Genomic DNA, 18068 nt, shown 5'->3' on the forward strand with positions numbered 1-18068 from the left:
ATCTGGAGGATTTACATTCTTCCAGTGACAAGGCAATCAAGCAACTTTCTATGTGATTTGATATCAAACGTTTCCTCATTGAAGCATTTCATAGAGATCACTTTCAGAACTGGGACTTTATTTGGTTAAAAAAGATGAGAGCACTTGAGTAACACAAATAAATCTGGACATGAGGAATGAGGGTTTCATTACTATATAGTAGCTTCAAACTATGTTTCTGCCTGTTCTAAATCTACCTGCTGATGTTAGGCATTTTTTTCTGACAGAGTTTATTCGATCTATCAAAGCTTATATCAAAAGTGCTAAAATAATCTCTCTGTTCCCGTCAGTCTCTTTCTTATTTCCTTTCTCCCTCTACTTGATGAGAAACATCTTTCTTTTGAGTAAAGTTGCAATGCTCTCATGTTCCGGTGTGTCTCCACTCTCTGCCACCTGCAGCGGCGTCTTCCTCACTTTATTTTGAGCCTGTAGATTCACCTTCTTCCATCCCCTGCTCTGTGCGGCTTGGCCCCAGTTTACAAGCCTCTTCACCACCTCCTGGTGTCCACCTCGGACAGCACAGTGCAGAGGAGTGTCTTTGCTGTGATCTGTGGCGTTGATCTTTGCTCCGGCCTCCAGCAGCAGCACTGCCACACTGTCGTGGCCTTTCTCGGCTGCGGCATGAAGCGGTGTTCTCCTTCATGCATTCCTCTCCTCTATCCTCTTGTTGCCCAGTGACTGTAGAAGAGCTGAAACCACACTGGTTTGACCACCAGCTGCTGCATAGTGCAGAGGCGTGGAGCCATCCATGTCTTTAGCTCCTCCATTTGCCTTGTGGTGCAACAGTGAAACGACAGCGTTCAACCTCCCCTCCATTGCAGTCAGGTGGAGGGCCGTTTTCTTCTCGTGGTCAGTGGTGCTTGTGTTGGCTGTGGCTGACAACATCAAGTCCACCACCCTGCACTCTGCTGGGGAAGAGGCTGCCCAGTGCAGGGCGGTCCTGCCCAGCTTATCTCTCACTTCTGGATCTGCCTTATTCTGAAGAAGCTGGATCACTGTGTCTGCATGGCCCTGCCTACTGGCTAAATGAAGAGCAGTCAGTCCATCCTGGGATACTGCATTTACCTGAAGAAATAACACACAGGCCGCCAAAACATGCTGTCAATATAAACAGAGGGTAGGTGTGTTTGTTTGTCTGTGAGCAGGATTACTCCAAAACTACTGGACTGATTAACAGTCACACAAAACATGCAAATTAAGCTCTTTGACATTATGAGACAGGACATTTTTAGAGATTTCCTTTATTTCTCAGAGAATAATTCATGGATCTTGATGAAATCTAAATCACACATGTGGGGAAATGTGGTGCAGAGCCAAATAAAACTCTAGGTCTAGTGATTGTAACCCTGGTGTCATGGCGGAGGTATGCGCTCTAGTGGGCCTTTTACCTGTGATCCAGCTTTGATCAACAGAGCCACCAAGTCTGATCGATCAGACAGAGCTGCTAGGTGTAGAGGGTGTTGGTCCAGGGGTCCAGTAATGTTGGGGTCCAATCCCTTTTCCAGCAATGTCTGAACTATGGGCACACTGCCACTTTGAACAGCCAGGTGCAAGGCTGAGGAGCCGTCGCATAAAGCAGCATCGATTTTGGCCTGTTTTGCTAGTAGCACTCTGAAATAAAAAAACATTAAGATACTTTTTATAATCAAAGAAAATTGTTTAATTAGCAACCGAGCAAGCAGCTCATGTGTACTGTCCAACAAAAACATTTCTACAAAGTGAAATGGAGATACAAGGACATACAGTAGATCATCACAATAGTAACAATGTGAAGTAGACACAAATGTCATTAGAACTGAAGAAGGATCCAAACTAAGCAGAATCATGAATATCACCATCAGCTGATACAATGCAGCTCAATCTCCGGGAGTCAGTTCAGAGATACAGCAGGATCCAACTCCCAACACCAAATTGATCATTTTCAAACTTATACATTCCCATTTCCATTCTTTGTTTTCTCAATGTTCTGTTTGGTGGTCCTTATTACACCAGTATGATAACTTGTGAAAAATAGTTTATTTTTAAATTCAAGCTCTATATATTTGGTTGTATTTGCGATTTATTTTTATAATGAAGTTTGCCTTTCTCTATTAAATTTTTTTGTCATTAGATTTTCATAATGACATCATAGGAATCATTAGCAACGATATCTTACTCCCTAATAGAATCGTCTCTCTTATATTCCTGTAGTTGAATGAGTACAGGAGTCATGCCATGTGAATCATGGTTGGAGACAGTTACCTGAAGACTTCCCAGTGTCCCAGCTCAGCAGCCAGCAGGAGAGGAGTGTATCCCTGTGTGTCACACATGTTTACATCTGCTCCGCTGTCAATCAGAGCAGCCACTGTTCCATGCTGGTCCTCTGTAACAGCGGAGAAGAGAGCCGAGCCCAGCACTTCTTCACTCAGAGCTCCTCTGGCATTAGCTGTGAACAAAACATTTAGTGAACTTACATGTTTGCTCTTCATAATCTACAACTCAGAAAGGAATTCATGCTGATGTTGCAATAATTCAAGATTCCTGTGTTTAATTCTTTGGGAGAGAAAACTCACAGAGCAGCAGGTGTATAACTGATTCCTGATTGTGTTCAATGGCTTCATTTATAACACTGTTGTCAACTTCAGCTCCTGCATTCAGAAGCACAGTCACCGTTTTCTCATTGCTCCTGGCAACTGCATAAAACAGAGGTGTTTTCCCGTGGTTGTTTCTGGCATTGAGAGCAGCCCCGCGCTGCAGCAGCAGCTCAGCCAGCCTCCAGTCGTCTTGAATGGCCGCCATGTGGAGAAACATGTCCTGCGTGTGGTTCTTGGTCTGTCTGGACTCCTCCTCCTTCACCAGCACCGTCAGAACATCTACATGCTCATTCTCTGCTGCCAAGTGAAGGGGGGTTTTATCATGGAGATCCAAAGAGTAGATGGGGGCCCCGGCCTTTACCAGGGCCCTGACAATCTCGTTGTGACCCCTGCTGGCTGCGCTGTGAAGAGCTGTTTGACCATGATGATCCTGCAGGTCCAGCCTGGCTCCTTCACGGATCAAGAGCTCAGTGATGGAAAGGTGCCCGTGTTGAGCAGCTACATGTAATAGAGTCTCATTGGAAGAATTAACAGAGTTGATATCAGTGTCCTTTAACAGCTCTTCAAGGCGTACCAGCTCACCGTCTGCAGCGATCATGTGAACAAGGTTTTCTGGTTTATCTGGTGCTGCTTTATCCTCTAGTTTTTCAAATGGCACAGTACTGCTGTCTTCCATCGCAGGGCTAAATCTTTTAGAGTTCTCCGAGGCAAGTAAACCACGATTCTTCTTCTTATTAGTCATAGTGACTTTACCTGCCATTCCCTCCTTTTCCTTCTCCAGCAAATATCCAATTAGCTGTCTCCTTGTGTCTCTAATATGTTCACTCACGCTCCCCACGTAGGCCCTGATTTGCTGATAAAGGTCAGGCTCTGCCAGCATGAGACAGGGATGGACAAACTTCCTACATGCCCTCTCACCTCTGGCCTCCAGGATGTCCAGGACCCTGGAGTTCTGTTCCTTCCGAGTCCTGATGGTCAGAACGATGGATCTCTTAGCCTCTGTTATGAGCCCCTCTGTGACGAGTAGATCCAGTAGATCCTCGGTATGTGAGATCCCATGAACCAGATCCTTTCTCTTTGCCCGGATCACATCCACAGCATACGGGTTGATATGGTTCGATGCTACTTGAGCATCAAAACCCTTGAGCATGTTTAACATTATAAATAACCTAAGAATGTGAAGTAAGAATCCAGTAACCTGTGGCTCCAGCTGCTGTGTGTGTTTGTGTGCGAGATTGTGTTTGATACCTTATTGCTAAGTGAAACACCTGATCCTAGCAACTCAGACAAAAGCCATTCACTGAAGATATGTCCGACTAAACCTGTGAGATCACATGTGACAAACTTGTAGTACGGCCTCTGAAATGAAATCCCTTGTAACATACAAAGTGGACTTAGAGGAGCTTTGGCACTGTCAGAAGCTGGTCGTCATGGTGAGCTGTCTTCGTCTATTTATAGTGTATATTAAGTTTTGTTATATTTTTATTAGATTTGAACATGAAACAGGTCTGCAGTTGTGATTTGCACATTGTTTGGCCCTATTGAAGTAAATCCAGGCTCCTCAGAACTCCTTGTTATGCAGAGATTACTGAGTCGATTCACTTCCCGTAATACACGCCCCCTTCATCGTGACGTAGATAGTCCGAGTGTACCCTGTCCTTATATGGTCAGGAAGGGCACCGTTTTCCGGATGATGTCACGTTGCCCCATGTTTGAGAAACTGGAGCAGATTAGGGCAGACATAGAATTAGCCTTTTAATGAAACATTTAAAATGACTTTATTTTATATAATTATCATGCTTCCAGAACATGAACTGTTATAACTGATTCATTCTGTTATTGTTATGACCGGTTATTAAATTAGCATACTTTCGTTACATTTATTTTTTGGAATGGAAGAAATAGGAAAATAAGTTGAAATGGCCGCAAGTTTTGCATCGGGGGTTTTAAGAAAAGGAAAAGACAGGAAAAGAAAAGAAAGAAAGAAATATAATATTAAAGCTACTAAAACAGACAATATCAACTATCTGACTCACGTTAGTTCTTTGTGTCTCATCACTACTGATGACTCAAAACGAGCTGCAGTAGCTTGTAGATTTTACGAGGGGCATCAGTCCGTTGAATCTGTCCTGTGACTTAGTCTGTGTCGTCCTCTAGTGTTTCATTATAAACATTACACACTAGTGACTGAGAAGTTGGAATGTTTAAACCTGGAGTTTAAACCTGTTGAATGTACCTGCTGTCTATACAGTACTTTACACTGGGCCTATAGTGTCTGGTGGTTTTAAAAGGGCTATTTAGTCATAATATACATATTTGTGTTGTGTTTGTTTTAAATCTTCCCACTCTGCTTCTTAAAGTTAACTTCTGAAAAAATCTCAATCTCAAAAATGTTTAAAACCTTCATCAGCTTTATCAGCATCAGAAAATAATAATTTTGTAGTCTATCTATCCTTTATGTCGGGTCAGTGATGAATTGAAAGTGTATTCTTTTACTTTACTGTCCTTTTGTTTACATCTGGATAATTGTTCATATCATATTTTTAGCAACTGGCATCAAACTAGTTGAAAGTGCACCATATGTAATGTTGTATAGAGTGTAATTATACACAAATATAATATACCTAAGTGATGCACATGGTACTTAAGAATTGTATTGAGTTAAAACTCAGTAATGTGTCTTATGTCTGATCATCTGTGATGCAGTTCTACCTATTTGTGTTTGAGTTTCAACAGTGTGTGTTCCCATTCTGGGGATTTCTCCTTATTCACAACAGGACAGGAAGTAATGTTGAATAACCAAATGGTGCAATAACACAGAGGATGACCTGTGATCCTCCTCGGATTTAAAAATCAAGATTACCTCAGATGCCACCAAATAAAATGTATCACTTTCATAAACTTTGTTGAATGATATTGTGACAGTTTTAAAATGGGATAATATCACTGTCTTATAGTGATAACACCTGAGGTTTGTGTCATAGTCATACTCTTCAGGCAGATGTGTGTGTTGGGATTATAAAGTGGAGAGATGACGCTCTATGACCTAATTTGCAGAATTGGCCATTGCTGGTCTGTCAGCTGTAACACAATCACTTAACCTGGATCCATACCAGCACTAATGGAATTTACCTTGAGGTATCGGGACCTAGAAGCTCTTGCAACATGTTGCAACATGTTTTATTGTTTGAGCTCCTTACATGGCACACCCACGTTTTTACTGTCACACACTTACAATAACACAGAGGCAGCTTTGTTTCATTTCATCTGCTTTATTTTCTTAAATATTGATTAGTTTCTGAAGTGCTCAGGAAACAAAACATAAAAAATTATACAGTATTCTTATTACAAATGGTAAATATAAGTACTCCAAGTTGATCTTATATACATATAACAATGAGTGAAACCCCATTAAACAATTTCAGAAAAAAACAAGTACATCTTGAAGCTTTTCCAATTTAAATTCTTACAATAAAGAAAACGAAGTACATTGTACTGTAACTCAGAAGTCAGGCAGCTTTAGTTCCGACTCTTCAGCCGTTTAGAGTTGGCCAACACGCCCATGTGTGAGGCCATTATGACTACAGCAAGAAACGTCTCTTTTGCAGGTTCTTATTTCCTCTAATACTGAATCTCTCCTTTGGTATTCATGAGAAGGTCCATGCAGAGCTGGGTGTAAATCAAGACAACGTCAGCCCAGTCCAGTTCTGTGAAAGCAGCACGGAACAGAAACAGAAAGGTATCTTGCTTGTTGCCATGCCCCCTCTGGTTCATGGCCACTGTTACTGTCCCGAGCTCCTCTCTGGGACGCGCCCCCTGGCAGCGCGGTGCGCTCGGGGAACTTTCAGTGCGACCCACAGATCCCGCCAGTGCCGGTCAACCCGAACCCCGTTACGACCTCGGGAGACACAGCCACTCACTATCACAGGAAGCGTCCGATTCGTTCAACTACAGTCTTTGCTCTCTCCGCCGCCCCCGACAGCCACTCAGAAGGTCTGGAGCTGCTGCGTCAACATGAGCTGACAGCCGCTGTTGACGTGGTTCATCACCTTCTGCTTCAGCTGGGCCACCTGCTCCCGCAGCGTGTTGGCGGTAGACGCCAGTTCCGAGTTCTGGGACTTCAGGTTCTTAACTTTGTCCTCCAGCCTCGAGATCCGCTCCAGCTTCCTCTTGCGGCACTTGGAGGCAGCAACTCGGTTCCTCATCCTCTTCCTCTCGGCCTTGATGCGCTCCTGGTTCTCCATGTCGATCGGGGAGAGTGGAGGGGTGTCCCCGGGCATCTCGGGCACGGTTTGGGGCTCCTCTTTGAGAGCCGTGAGCCGAAGCAGAGAGCCGGTCTGGCCGTAGATCGGGAGCTGGGGCGGGGCAGGGGGGAAGGACATAGTCGGGGCTGAGGTGGTGTAGCTCGGAGCCGAGACAGTGCTGATGGCGGGGTGGAAAGTGTTCAAGTCCTCATAGACCGGCGAGTCGGAGCGCATGGTGGCGTTGCTGCTGTACACGGGGGCACCGACCACAGAGGAGACGGGCGGCAGCGCGCTGTTGACACTGGTCTGCGGGGCTGAGGGGACGCTCACGCTGCCCGGAGCCGGCATGTGCTGGTGGTGCAGCTCGGCCAGGGCTCGGACGAACCCCTCCGCGAAGCCTTCCTGCTCGTCAGTGACGTTCTTGGGGCATATGAACTGGGTCGGGGTCGGTGTGGTGGTGATGAGCCCGTTGCTGGACTGGATGATGAGTCGCTCCAACTCCGGCGAGCCCAGCTTCAGCAAGCCCACGTCCGGGGAGGTGAGGAGCTCGCTGGCCTTGGCGCGGAGGTGCGGCTTCAGGCTGCCCGTCGGGTCCAAGAGGTTCAGGGTCATGCTGTGCTTCAGCGCTTTAGGGTTGCCGTATCCGTAGCCGGCGCTGTCGTGCTGGGAGAAAGCGATGAGTGAGTCGTCATAGAAAGTAGTTTCCATCTTGGTATACATAGAAGAGAAACCCCCAAAACCAGTGCTGCTATAAAAGTCTTCTACAAAAAGAACCTCTCCGTCCCTCTGCTCGTCTCCTTGGTTTAAAGCAGGTGAAGGAGACGGGTTTCCAAACGTCCTCTCTGTGCGTAAAAGCCTCCGCAGTGAGCGCGCACTGGGCTGAAGGGAGCAGGACTTACTTCTTAGAGCCGCCGCTGGTCACAGAGCTGTGTCCACACCGGTGAGAATGAAAAGCGCTCTGACTCTCGTGTGTACACTCTGATCTGAGCAGCGTGGATCCAAACCTTATCTGCTGCCGCTGCCTCGCTAAAAATAGCCATGATGTCATGACGGGGTTCTCCCATTGGCTGGGGGGCGTGTCTTGGCGGTAAAGCCCCGCCCCACTGGCCTGGAAGACCACCCAGAAGAGTCCTAATCTCGCGGTGGATTGTGGGATGAGGTAATGCTGGATCGCGAGAGCGTAGGGGCGGTGCCACGTGGGATGACGTATTGTTTTTGAATCTCCGCTTCCCCGCTCCGCTGTCAGTGGCGGGACAGTCACGGTTGTGGTCACAGCTCAGTGTTGTAGAGCTCGGTTTGTGTTGTGGATAAATCCGGCTCTCTCTACTTTCAGTCATTTATTGTTTATTCACCACACTACACATCAAGTATTGTAACATGATTGTCAATTCTATTCTATATACTAATGTAAATAACAGGTTTATAACAGTCATGAAACAATAACATTTGATTGAATTCTATTCTAATCTTTATAGTTAAGAAAATCGAATTATTGTTTTTGATCATGTATACATGTATATTTAGAAATATTTATAGTATCCATAACAGTAACAATGGTAAATTCTATTAAATTCTATTACAGTCCTTTTTATTTATGTCATTTACATAAACCCATGACATAGAATTAGCATTAGAAGCATAAAAGAAGATTATACTCTATTTTATTCTATTCATCATTTTATTTACAGTAACAAAAACAAAATCATTTTTCTATCCTATTCTAATAGAGTTCACAGACATGTGAACTCTAATGTCTGTGCATTTAAATTGGAGAAAGTGTAGCACAAGGTAGAAAGTGAATGAAAACTCTTACATGAAAGCCTATATTCTATAATTTTCCATGTGTACGTGCGCCCACAGTGGAAACTCTTCTTTTTTTCTCACATTTTGCTTCTCGGTCTGGGATACCATGGTGGTCTTTGGTTGGTGGTCCATGATGAATTGCCTTACAGCACACATACACAGAAAAGTGAGGGAGCTCCAATTTGACACCTGTGCAGGTTTACACAAACAGACATATTCATCAGGATTTGTATGTAAGCTCAGTTATTTGACTGAAGAGCAGAGTCAAGTCCAACTTATTAAGTTTTATGTTCTGGTAACAGTCTTCCCTTCAGATTTAAACCAATCTGAACGGTAATTCAGTCGTCAGGACACAGATTTAATAGGGCCTTTTACTACTGTAAAGACCACACATCTGCAAAAAGCTACATTTAGGACCTTTTATTATTGCCCCAACTACAAATTGTCCATGATAGATCCACAGACTGTCTGTTCGTCCTCATAAAGAGCAAGTACATTTCCTATTATCCATGTCAGGGGGTGTAATTAGTGTAGTGCAGTCCATTGTCCCCTGGCCCCTGGGCAGAAATCATGCCTGGTTTAATGGCAGGAGGTTAACTGGTGTATCTCGCGGGTTCCCCTCCAGCCGTCCACACTCCCACTGTCTGGGTCACCCTCTGCCCTGCCAGCTTTACTGCCCACTATCTCCTGCGCGCCACGTCTAAATATGTCCCTCTTGTGTGACGAGTAAATCAGCCCCCTGGCGCTGGCTGTCTCAGAGCGGCACCTAACCAGGATCAAGCGGATCATAAAAAAACACCACAGTCTCACTTTTTATGACCGCTAATGTTGCCTTTATCTACTGTTGTATTCGGAAAACTGTGGCAATCAATAAAGTCGTATATAATCTGATCTAATAGGTGAACTTAACTGATCTCCTGCAATTTCCTTTTTTGATTTAGGTGCTTGAGAAAAAATGCTTTGCTTTATGTTCAAGCACAATGGAGGGACATGTCAAGGTGAGTCTTCAACAATTCACAGATACACTTACTCTCACAGTTTCTTTAAGTGCCATTCATTTTGGTGGTTTTATAACAATCGCCCTGGGGATGAAATGGGAGGAAGCAGAATTAGGACAAGTTGGTTAGTTTCTTGTTTACACTCAGTGTTTCACCGGCACATTCTGAAATATTTATCCACTTTGCCTCATTCATCTATTTATGTCGCTTTACTCCTGAATTAAAGTCCATAAAAGAATCATAAGAAGTTGGTCCAGTGCCTACCACCCAACAGCAGGGATCCTTGTTTATGACTTCACCCATTGTCTCAAATAGATGGACAAATTTAAGGCCAAACACATGATCTCATTTGCATTAAAGCTCTTTTCAGAGTCAAATCCCATGGCAAAAGACAGACCTTGGCAAATTCAGTTTTATTTAAGCAATTTTAAATTGTGTTGCACACAGAACCCTTAAATGTTTCAATATGGCTGGAGCACTGTATGAATTGGGTCTGCTTTTCTTCCCTGGTCGCCATGCGTAAAGTTCTAAAGGGGTAACCACAGCTTGTTCGTTTGCCAAAGTCATTTTCTGTGTAGGAATGTTTGGGAAGATTAACATGGAGGAGCCCTGCTGTTTAAGTGACTATTTAACATGAGGCTGGGATATCCTGCTGCTGCCTTGGTCCAGAGCCTGGACATATGCTCACTTGTGGTCACAGACTGAACTAATTCAGTATTGTCTTTTCATTTTGAAGCATGGAGGCATGGACCCAGGAGGGGAAAGGGCAATTAGTAACAGCCTGGAGAAATGACGTAGCCACAGATGTCCGACAGTTGAATTGTAATATGGAATTATGCTGTTATTTGTCTCGCATTACTGATTTACAGATTTCAAATCAAGCATCACACCATATTTGTTATTTCTGACTTTCACCCATTCAGCCATTAATGGAACTAACTAGTAACAAGGTGTCCTTATGTAATTATTGACTTTCAGGACTTTTGGATGGGAAGGTTGAGAATTGTGAAAAGAAAAAAAAACTAAAGCGGGATATAGGCATTCATATTAATTCACTCCTTTGCATTGATGGAGGCTCCATAAGTAATGATACGGGTTATGCTGTCCTTTGGAAACTGAATGAGTTTTTGTTCAGAAGTTGGTCAATGTCATGCAAATAATAAATTACATGCAACTACTAATACCAGTCTGTCTACTTGTGACATTACTTAGGGCTCTACTTTAATGATCTAAGCACCTGGTTCAAAGCACATGGTGTTAGAGCATTAAGGGTGTGTTCCAAACAACTTTGGCAAGTTTAACAGCAGAAGAACAACTGCTGCACCCGTTTTTTAAGAGTTGTACTTAATCTCATCATTAATAATGGGTGTGTAGCATGCAGTTAACCACACAGTGGGATCTCCCATCCCCTGTAAGGGCCTGGTGCTCTCGTTCCTGGGTGGGGTGGGACAATGAGGCCACGTTTCCCATGTAGTAACATCGTCTCTGTAGAGAACACTGATCTGCTTGTGCCCGTGCACAAGTGAATGGATTTGAACAGACCATCTCTCGTTGTGCATCTACCTTTATTGTTATCTTGAAAATGGCCCCTTAAAATGAAAGTGCAGTGCAAGTGACTTCAGACCAGGTTGGAGTTGGCCTGTAACTGTGTTTGCTCTAAATTAATCTTTGCTAGCTTCCCAGTGGTGGTGAGTCAACCCTTTACATTTCTTCCTCTGTAGTTGTATTTTTCAAAGCCCTGTGTTCCTGCTCAGCTGCATCCTGACCTGAAATGGTATATAGGGGCCTTCTGAGTTTTCGAGTCCTTGGCCTTTCCTCCAGTCCGCCCCTGCATCTCTATTAAGACTTTTTAAATCATAATCCGCCCTCTCCTTCTCTCCTGGTTTTGACCTCTTTCACTCCCTTCATCCTGATGTTACACCTCTACTATTTGCCCCCTTGACTGGATCCCAAATGCCCTCCATTTCTTCCCCCCACACACTTTTGCCTTACTCTTATCTCTCTCCTCCTCCTCTGTTCTCTTCTCTCTGCTGCGCCTTTCCCTCTCATCTTACTCCTATCAGTGTTCGTCCAGGCAGCAGGATTTCCCCTGTGATGGGAACAGGCTGTGGCTCAGTTGTATTGTTTCAGCAGCTCTTTTCAGTAAAATCTCAGTTTTTGTGTTGGTATCGTTAAAAGTTCAACCAGTGCATTGACCACAGCACTGCACAGTACAATGGACAAGCATGTAAAGTCAGTGAGACATCTCTCTTTCAAATTCAACGCTCATTGCGGTTTGCAGGGTGAGTGAGAGACAGGCAGACAGACTGTGAAAGCCTTTGAGACAGTGTTCGCTCACAATGGTCAAAGCCTTAGGGAACAATGTTTTTTCAGCTGTGAGGTGAAGGAAAAAAGTTCCCCGTTGAGTGGATTGTGTTTTTGACTGACCTGTAGTAAGATTATACACTAAGCTGTGTGTGTATGTGTGTGTGTGTGTCTGGGTCTGTCCTTCCTGTAAGTCTATGTATCTGTGGGTGTTTTAGGGGCAAACAGTACATAGAATGTGCACTGATATTTAGAAGGAAACCCCAATCGTGTACATGCAAAAAATATTGATGAATCAGAACTCATGATTCCTATATTCAAATCTTGAGTCAGGTAAAACACATAAACATAAGTTGCGATTAGGAGAATCTGAAAAGTTGCGGGCTTGCTTGGAAAAGATAAAAAAGTAACCATGAACATATGATGTCTAAATGGCAAAATACATGACTAGATGGCTAAATGAAATGAATATAACAAGGATTGTTATAGCTAAATATCGTGGACAAATTATTATTATTAGTTTACAATTAGATCTAATGCATATTGTTGAACATTTTTGCTAAATCTATTTTTTAAATGTGTAACTACACTGTAAGCCTGTATAAGTAGAGCATACTTAAAAAATCTGAAGAAATATGTTGCTCTAACATTTTCAGTAATGCAAAATAAATACTCAAGTTGATTTAACTTAACAGCTTAAGGGGTGGAATAGTTATTTTAAAGGTACAGTTCACCAAAAAATGAAAATGTACTCATTATCTTCTCTATGCCGATGGAGGGTTGGGGGAAGTGTTTGAGTCCACAAAACACTTTTTTAGGGTCTCAGGGGTTAAAAGCGTTGCAGGCAAATGCAATCAAATTTAAGTAAATGGTGACTGACTTTTCAATGAAAAAGCTACAGAAATAGACTTAAAACGCCTCTTTACTGTTCCTGCGGTGTCATCCAAATGTCCCTAAGCCCCAACATTAAAATTTGACTGAAATGGAGTTCGCTGTTATCCTCATATATATATATGGTTATCCTCCTCCTTGTTGCAGCACTAACTCTAGCTATCGCGAGAGCTTGTGATTATCTCGAGAACTTCTTACACTTCACCCAACCTTCTATCGACACAGTGGTGAGTAGATAATGAGTACATTTTCATTTTCAGGTGAATTAACCCTTTAAGTTCAAAACAGTCCAAGTGGATTCATCTTAAAAACATTTGTAGTAAAGTATTAGATAGGGGATGGAAAAAAAGCTAAATGATATTAAAAAACATTTAAAGTATTTTGGTTGAGGTAGCTTGTTTAATATATAATATAAAATATGTATGTGTATACAAAGCAGAAACATACATCTGACACTGAAATGTAGTTTGAATAAACAAACCAACACAAAATCCAATTATAGTATTTGCTTATTATAACTTCTATTACAGTTAACATATGTATTCTTATGTAAACACATTATTAACTAATACAAAAGTAGACTGCGGCTGGATTTAGTCTCCCAGAATTTTTTTTTTTTTCCTCACATTGTTATCCTCTTTGTCCTTTATTATCCCCAATAACTTATTTTTTAAATCATTTTTATATATCTATGTCGTTGGCAGCCATTTTAATAATTAAAAAGCAAAGACACAGTTAATGACAAATGTCTCACTGTCCTTTCAGGATTTACAACATGGTAAAGGCAGGCATCATTGTGACTGGTTATTAGTCACACATACTGACACACACACTAACACACACGTTGAATCTCCCTGAGTGATGTCTCATTGTTACGCCCTTCACCGAGCGTGGAACGAGTGTTTGATGCCCGACAGGCTCTTTCCAGCCGGTGTTTTAATTAATTTGCCCATAAAATTAACTATCTTTCCCAGCAGCCTCTCTGGCACCCTGAGCGACAAAGACTTTATTAGCTTTGATAATGAATCGTCACTAACCACCAGGACTAATCAAACCGTTGATATACTGGTCAGAATCTCACGGAAAATCAATCGGCATTCTCTCTCATTTTGACCCTTTCAGCTCATCGTTACTCACCAAGACAAGTGCACGATGACATCATTGGGCAGGGGTGGGCACACTGCAAGTTCGTTGATTTCACCTTTAGGCCGCAGATGCCTTTTTCATCATCATGGATATGGGAGAAAAATAACAACTTGAGTTAAACAGATACTTTAACTTGAGCTGAATGTCAACTGATATCTTCTGACAAGATGCATTCGGGGAGCTTCAAAAATGCTATCGTCCGCTAGGTTAGCCACGTCTTGTGGACATTTAGGCCTAAAACACAATGTAAATGACCTCGTTTCGAGTCGAATGTGAATGTCAGGGCTTGCAGACACTTTGATGACACCACACCAGCAGTATGGAGGCATGTTATGTTTTTTTCTGCTGTTTTATTACATCTGAAGAACAGCTTACCATTGACTTCAATTGTATTGGATTCTTAAGCAATAAAATGTACCCCTAAGACCTCAAAGACTTCACCCATCCCTCCATTGGCATAGTGGTGAGTAGATAATGAGTGAATTTTCTTTTCTGGGTGAACTATCCCTTTAAAGGGTTACAGACTGGGGCTTGTATACTTATGGGGGGTGCATGTCTGCATGTGTTTTATTTGTTGTCTCAGAGTAATATAATCTACTAGAGTGAGTCTGTGCCTCATTATGTAAATTAAATAACCTCATCTAAAACGAAAGGCAGAGTGAGCCATACACACACACACACACACACACACACACACACACACACACACACACACACACATACACACACACACTTAGAACGCACAGAAGCACAAACACACGCTTACACAGGCAGGCAAAGTAAATGGCCTTTTTGACACTGCTTAGGACTTGTATGTGTGTGTGTGTGTGTTTGTGTGTGTGTATGTGTGTGTGTGTGTGTGTGTGTGTGTACAAGTCCTCAGCTGGCTCTGTTCAGCCTGTAACAGGGAGGCCGAGTGTGTGAGTGTGTCACCAGGGAGAATGATCGATAGCTATTAAAACCCACCAGTGCCTCAGTCCAGATGGAGGACTATTTGTGTGTGCGTGTGGGTGTGTGTGCGTGCATCTGTGTGTGTGTCTGTTTAGCCATGATCGAGCACTGTGTTTGTACAGGTGGGACACTATATGGCGGCAATGCTAACCTGTTCCACTCCATTTACCACTGCAAGCTTGGGAGGACCTTACCATGTGTGTGTGTGTGTGTGTATGTGTGTGTATGTTTTTGTTGCAGTTTGTGTCGGGAGGCATTTGTGTGTTTGTGTTTTCGTTGTGTATGTAAGTGTGAGTGGGGAGGTTGTCAGTGTGAGTTTGGACTTGCCGGTTATTCTAGCCTGGCTTTTCAGAGGCAATAAAAAGTAAAGAGAAGAGGGAGGGAGAGAGGGAGAGAGTGACAGGACTGAGCAATTGTTTTATGTTGAGCAGCAGTTTCAGTCTCGAGCTAAGAGATCACAAGAAGGAACAATGGAAGTTTGTTCTACTGCACTTACTGAAATAAATATGGGCTTGTCACACATACACAGAGAGAGAGAGAGAGAGAGAGAGAGAGAGGGAGAGAGAGGGAGAGAGAGAGAGAGAGAGAGAGAGAGAGAGAGAGAGAGAAAGTGAATATTTGTCTTAAATTATATTCAGGCATTATTGGATATTTAATAAGTATAAGTGAACTTGATCTGGCAGAATGCAGTCCTATGAAACAAGAGACATCTGAAAGTGCAAAAAGAAAATCTGTCTCTTCTCTTCTCACACACAGATCATCCTCACCTCCCTACTCTGAGGCGACTGTGAAACCTGATCACATATCAATAGTGAGTGGTATTATGGTTGTAGGGCAGGGGGGGGGGGGTGCTCAGACTGCTGTCTTGCATTTCATACCACTGTACCACCACCATGGAAAACACTATTTTTCTGATGGGCTTACATGTGTCGATTAAAATGATATACCAGGACACTGCACACATGGCTCAGATCAGATCACTGTTTCGAGCTCCGCACAGCGAGCTGTCACTTTGCTGAAGAGCAGCCAGTGTGGCCATCAGTGGCAGCTGCAGATCATTGGTAAATGTTTAAACAGTAACTCAAGAGAGGAATAATAAAGTCAGTTATCAGACCATGTTATGATACTTTCACAACGATATCTAACTAAAATTGGCCAAATAAAGCAGCCGTATGCTGGTGGTATATCAGACTGAGTAAGTAGTATTACTTAGTGATACCCTGTGACTGTATTTTTTTCCGATTAGTATTTTTACTAATTTTATTAGGAGAACAAGAATCAGTTATTTCCTCTTGTAAAGTTACACACACTTCTATGGTCAGTGTTCATGGGAGCCTTACATATGTCAAAATGCCCTGTAACCATAGCAACACAACTGGAACTAAGTAAAGGTAAAAGTTAAATCAGAGGCCATCTCTTAGTCAGAAACATTTAGAAATGTTGTTTATATATATCCTCGGTAAGTTGCCATGGTGACCATGGATTCCAGATATAGGAAAATACTGCACTGACTTAGCAGGACACAATGTCATCGATTTTTTTCCTTAATTGGAACACTTTACTGTACAAAGTACATGTTGACACCAGAGACCTCAACAATGTGTGTGTGTGTGTGTGTGTGTGTGTGTGTGTGTGTGTGTGCTTATTTAGTGATTGGCTGGGCGAGGCTGAAGGGAGGAAGCAGGAGTACTTAGTTTGTTCTGTTTTCAAGTATTACCCCAGTCTCTCTCTCTCTCTCTCTCTCCCTCTCTCTCTCTCTCTCTCTCTCTCTCTCTCTCTCTCTCTCTCTCTCTCTCTCTCTCTCTGTTTGTGTGAGCATGTGGTTGTGTGGTTGTGATGGCACGTAAATTTCACAATGTTAAGTCAACAGTGAAACTCAGACACCACCATTACCTTTACTGAAGCCTCAGTGTTGAAAGTCACTTCGGATGAGTTAACACAGTTTTATAATAGTGTGTGTCCTGTGTGACAGTCTTCTCTCTCCTGCTCAGGGTGTTTCCTCTCCCCGACTCTCTCCGGTATCATCTTGTGGATTTGCTAATAAACGTGCTGGCTTTCCAGTTGCCATGCCGACCAAGTAACAAATATTTGTAGCTATGTAGCACCGTCCACCAACATTCCAGGATCTGCTGTTTTGGAAACTTCTTTCTCTCCTCCTTCCCTTCTTCTCAATCCAACGCCCAACCCCCTCTCTCTCTCCCTCCCTCCCTCCCTCCCTCCCTCCCTCCTTCCCTCTCTCTGTCCCACCCTCTGTCTCTCCTCCTCTTCTCTGCCTCCCTCCAGATAAATGGTCTCTTTGTCTCCTGGTTAAATGCACTTGAGAACAGCAGTCGGGACAAGTGGTTCTGTCTAGCAGCAGGAGCACACACTGTAACTGGGCACTGATGCAGATCTGGAGCACCGACTGCTTTGTCATTGTTACTGACTAAACGTAACTCTAATGAGCCTAAACCTCCTACAACTGTACCTGCCACTCCCCTGTTCTTCTGTATAAACTCTGGTCACATGATATGACTCGATAGAAACAGACAAGACACATTCAGGATCAGGTAAACTGTTGATCCTGTCCTGGCGTCAGTGCAATCTGAAATACATAAACCAGAAGCAGATGCAATTACAGCCACAATTCTAATTATTAATTCATCCATACAATAAAGTGCATTTATTCTTACATTAAGTAAAGAGGAAGTTAGTAATTGTGCAGATAAAGATCATTCATCAAGATTGTTAAACTCTAAGAGGCAAACTGTGATGTGTAAGTATGGGCAATACAAATACATTCTGATTTGATACAAAACATTACATTGACCAGTGAGGTAAACTATCCAAGAGTTTCGGTAGTAACTCAAATTCTGCGTACATGTTAATAAATCAGTAATATTCAACATTATTATAACCAGAGTTTATCTTGAATGGAGCATTTTGCATAATGAAGAATTCATTTATACAAATTAATTTAACAGTAACTTTCTTTACTTGGGTAAATTGAATATAATTTGGTTAGTATTTTTACAAATCAAAGTTACTTGATGAGAGGATGCAGATGAGATACATTTGCTCGCTCAAAACAACCCGGCTAAAAAACAAGGACATGTGCGGATATCCTGCCTATCCTGAAA

The 18068-nt window shown here is 42.8% G+C and overlaps 2 protein-coding genes and 1 long non-coding RNA gene across 4 annotated transcripts; all 3 read right to left on the reverse strand.

Annotated features, from left to right (window-relative positions):
• Nucleotides 1–354: 354 nt before the first annotated feature.
• On the reverse strand, nucleotides 355–3771 carry caiap (CARD- and ANK-containing Inflammasome Adaptor Protein). The gene is given in 4 exon segments (XM_062394720.1): nucleotides 355–1104; nucleotides 1428–1650; nucleotides 2281–2464; nucleotides 2592–3771. Coding segments are annotated over 4 exon segments (2337 nt in total).
• A 2087-nt stretch (nucleotides 3772–5858) lies between these two features.
• Nucleotides 5859–7855, reverse strand: jun (Jun proto-oncogene, AP-1 transcription factor subunit). 2 transcript variants are annotated; one of them, XM_062395588.1, is made up of 2 exons: nucleotides 7756–7855; nucleotides 5859–7519 (listed from the first exon to the last, which is right to left on the reverse strand). In XM_062395588.1, exon 2 carries the CDS (start codon nucleotides 7466–7468, stop codon nucleotides 6599–6601), a length of 870 nt encoding a protein of 289 aa, XP_062251572.1. In that variant the 5' UTR covers nucleotides 7469–7519; nucleotides 7756–7855; the 3' UTR covers nucleotides 5859–6598. The 2 variants fall into 2 exon arrangements, with proteins under 2 accessions (XP_062251572.1, XP_062251571.1); XM_062395587.1 differs by having other exon boundaries at nucleotides 5859–7848.
• Nucleotides 7856–8601: 746 nt separating this feature from the next.
• LOC133960334 (uncharacterized) lies at nucleotides 8602–14071 on the reverse strand. Its single transcript, XR_009921915.1, has 3 exons — nucleotides 13990–14071; nucleotides 9690–9741; nucleotides 8602–8848 (listed from the first exon to the last, which is right to left on the reverse strand). It is a non-coding gene; the product is annotated as an uncharacterized LOC133960334 (long non-coding RNA).
• Between the last annotated feature and the right edge of the window lie 3997 nt (nucleotides 14072–18068).

The sequence above is a fragment of the Platichthys flesus genome, chromosome 9, assembly GCF_949316205.1.
Source record: "Platichthys flesus chromosome 9, fPlaFle2.1, whole genome shotgun sequence".
Lineage (NCBI taxonomy): Eukaryota > Metazoa > Chordata > Actinopteri > Pleuronectiformes > Pleuronectidae > Platichthys > Platichthys flesus.

Bases quoted from the DNA above. Each gene is read 5' to 3' on its own strand.
- jun (XM_062395587.1), bottom strand. From the start codon at position 7,576: ATGTATACCAAGATGGAAACTACTTTCTATGACGACTCACTCATCGCT.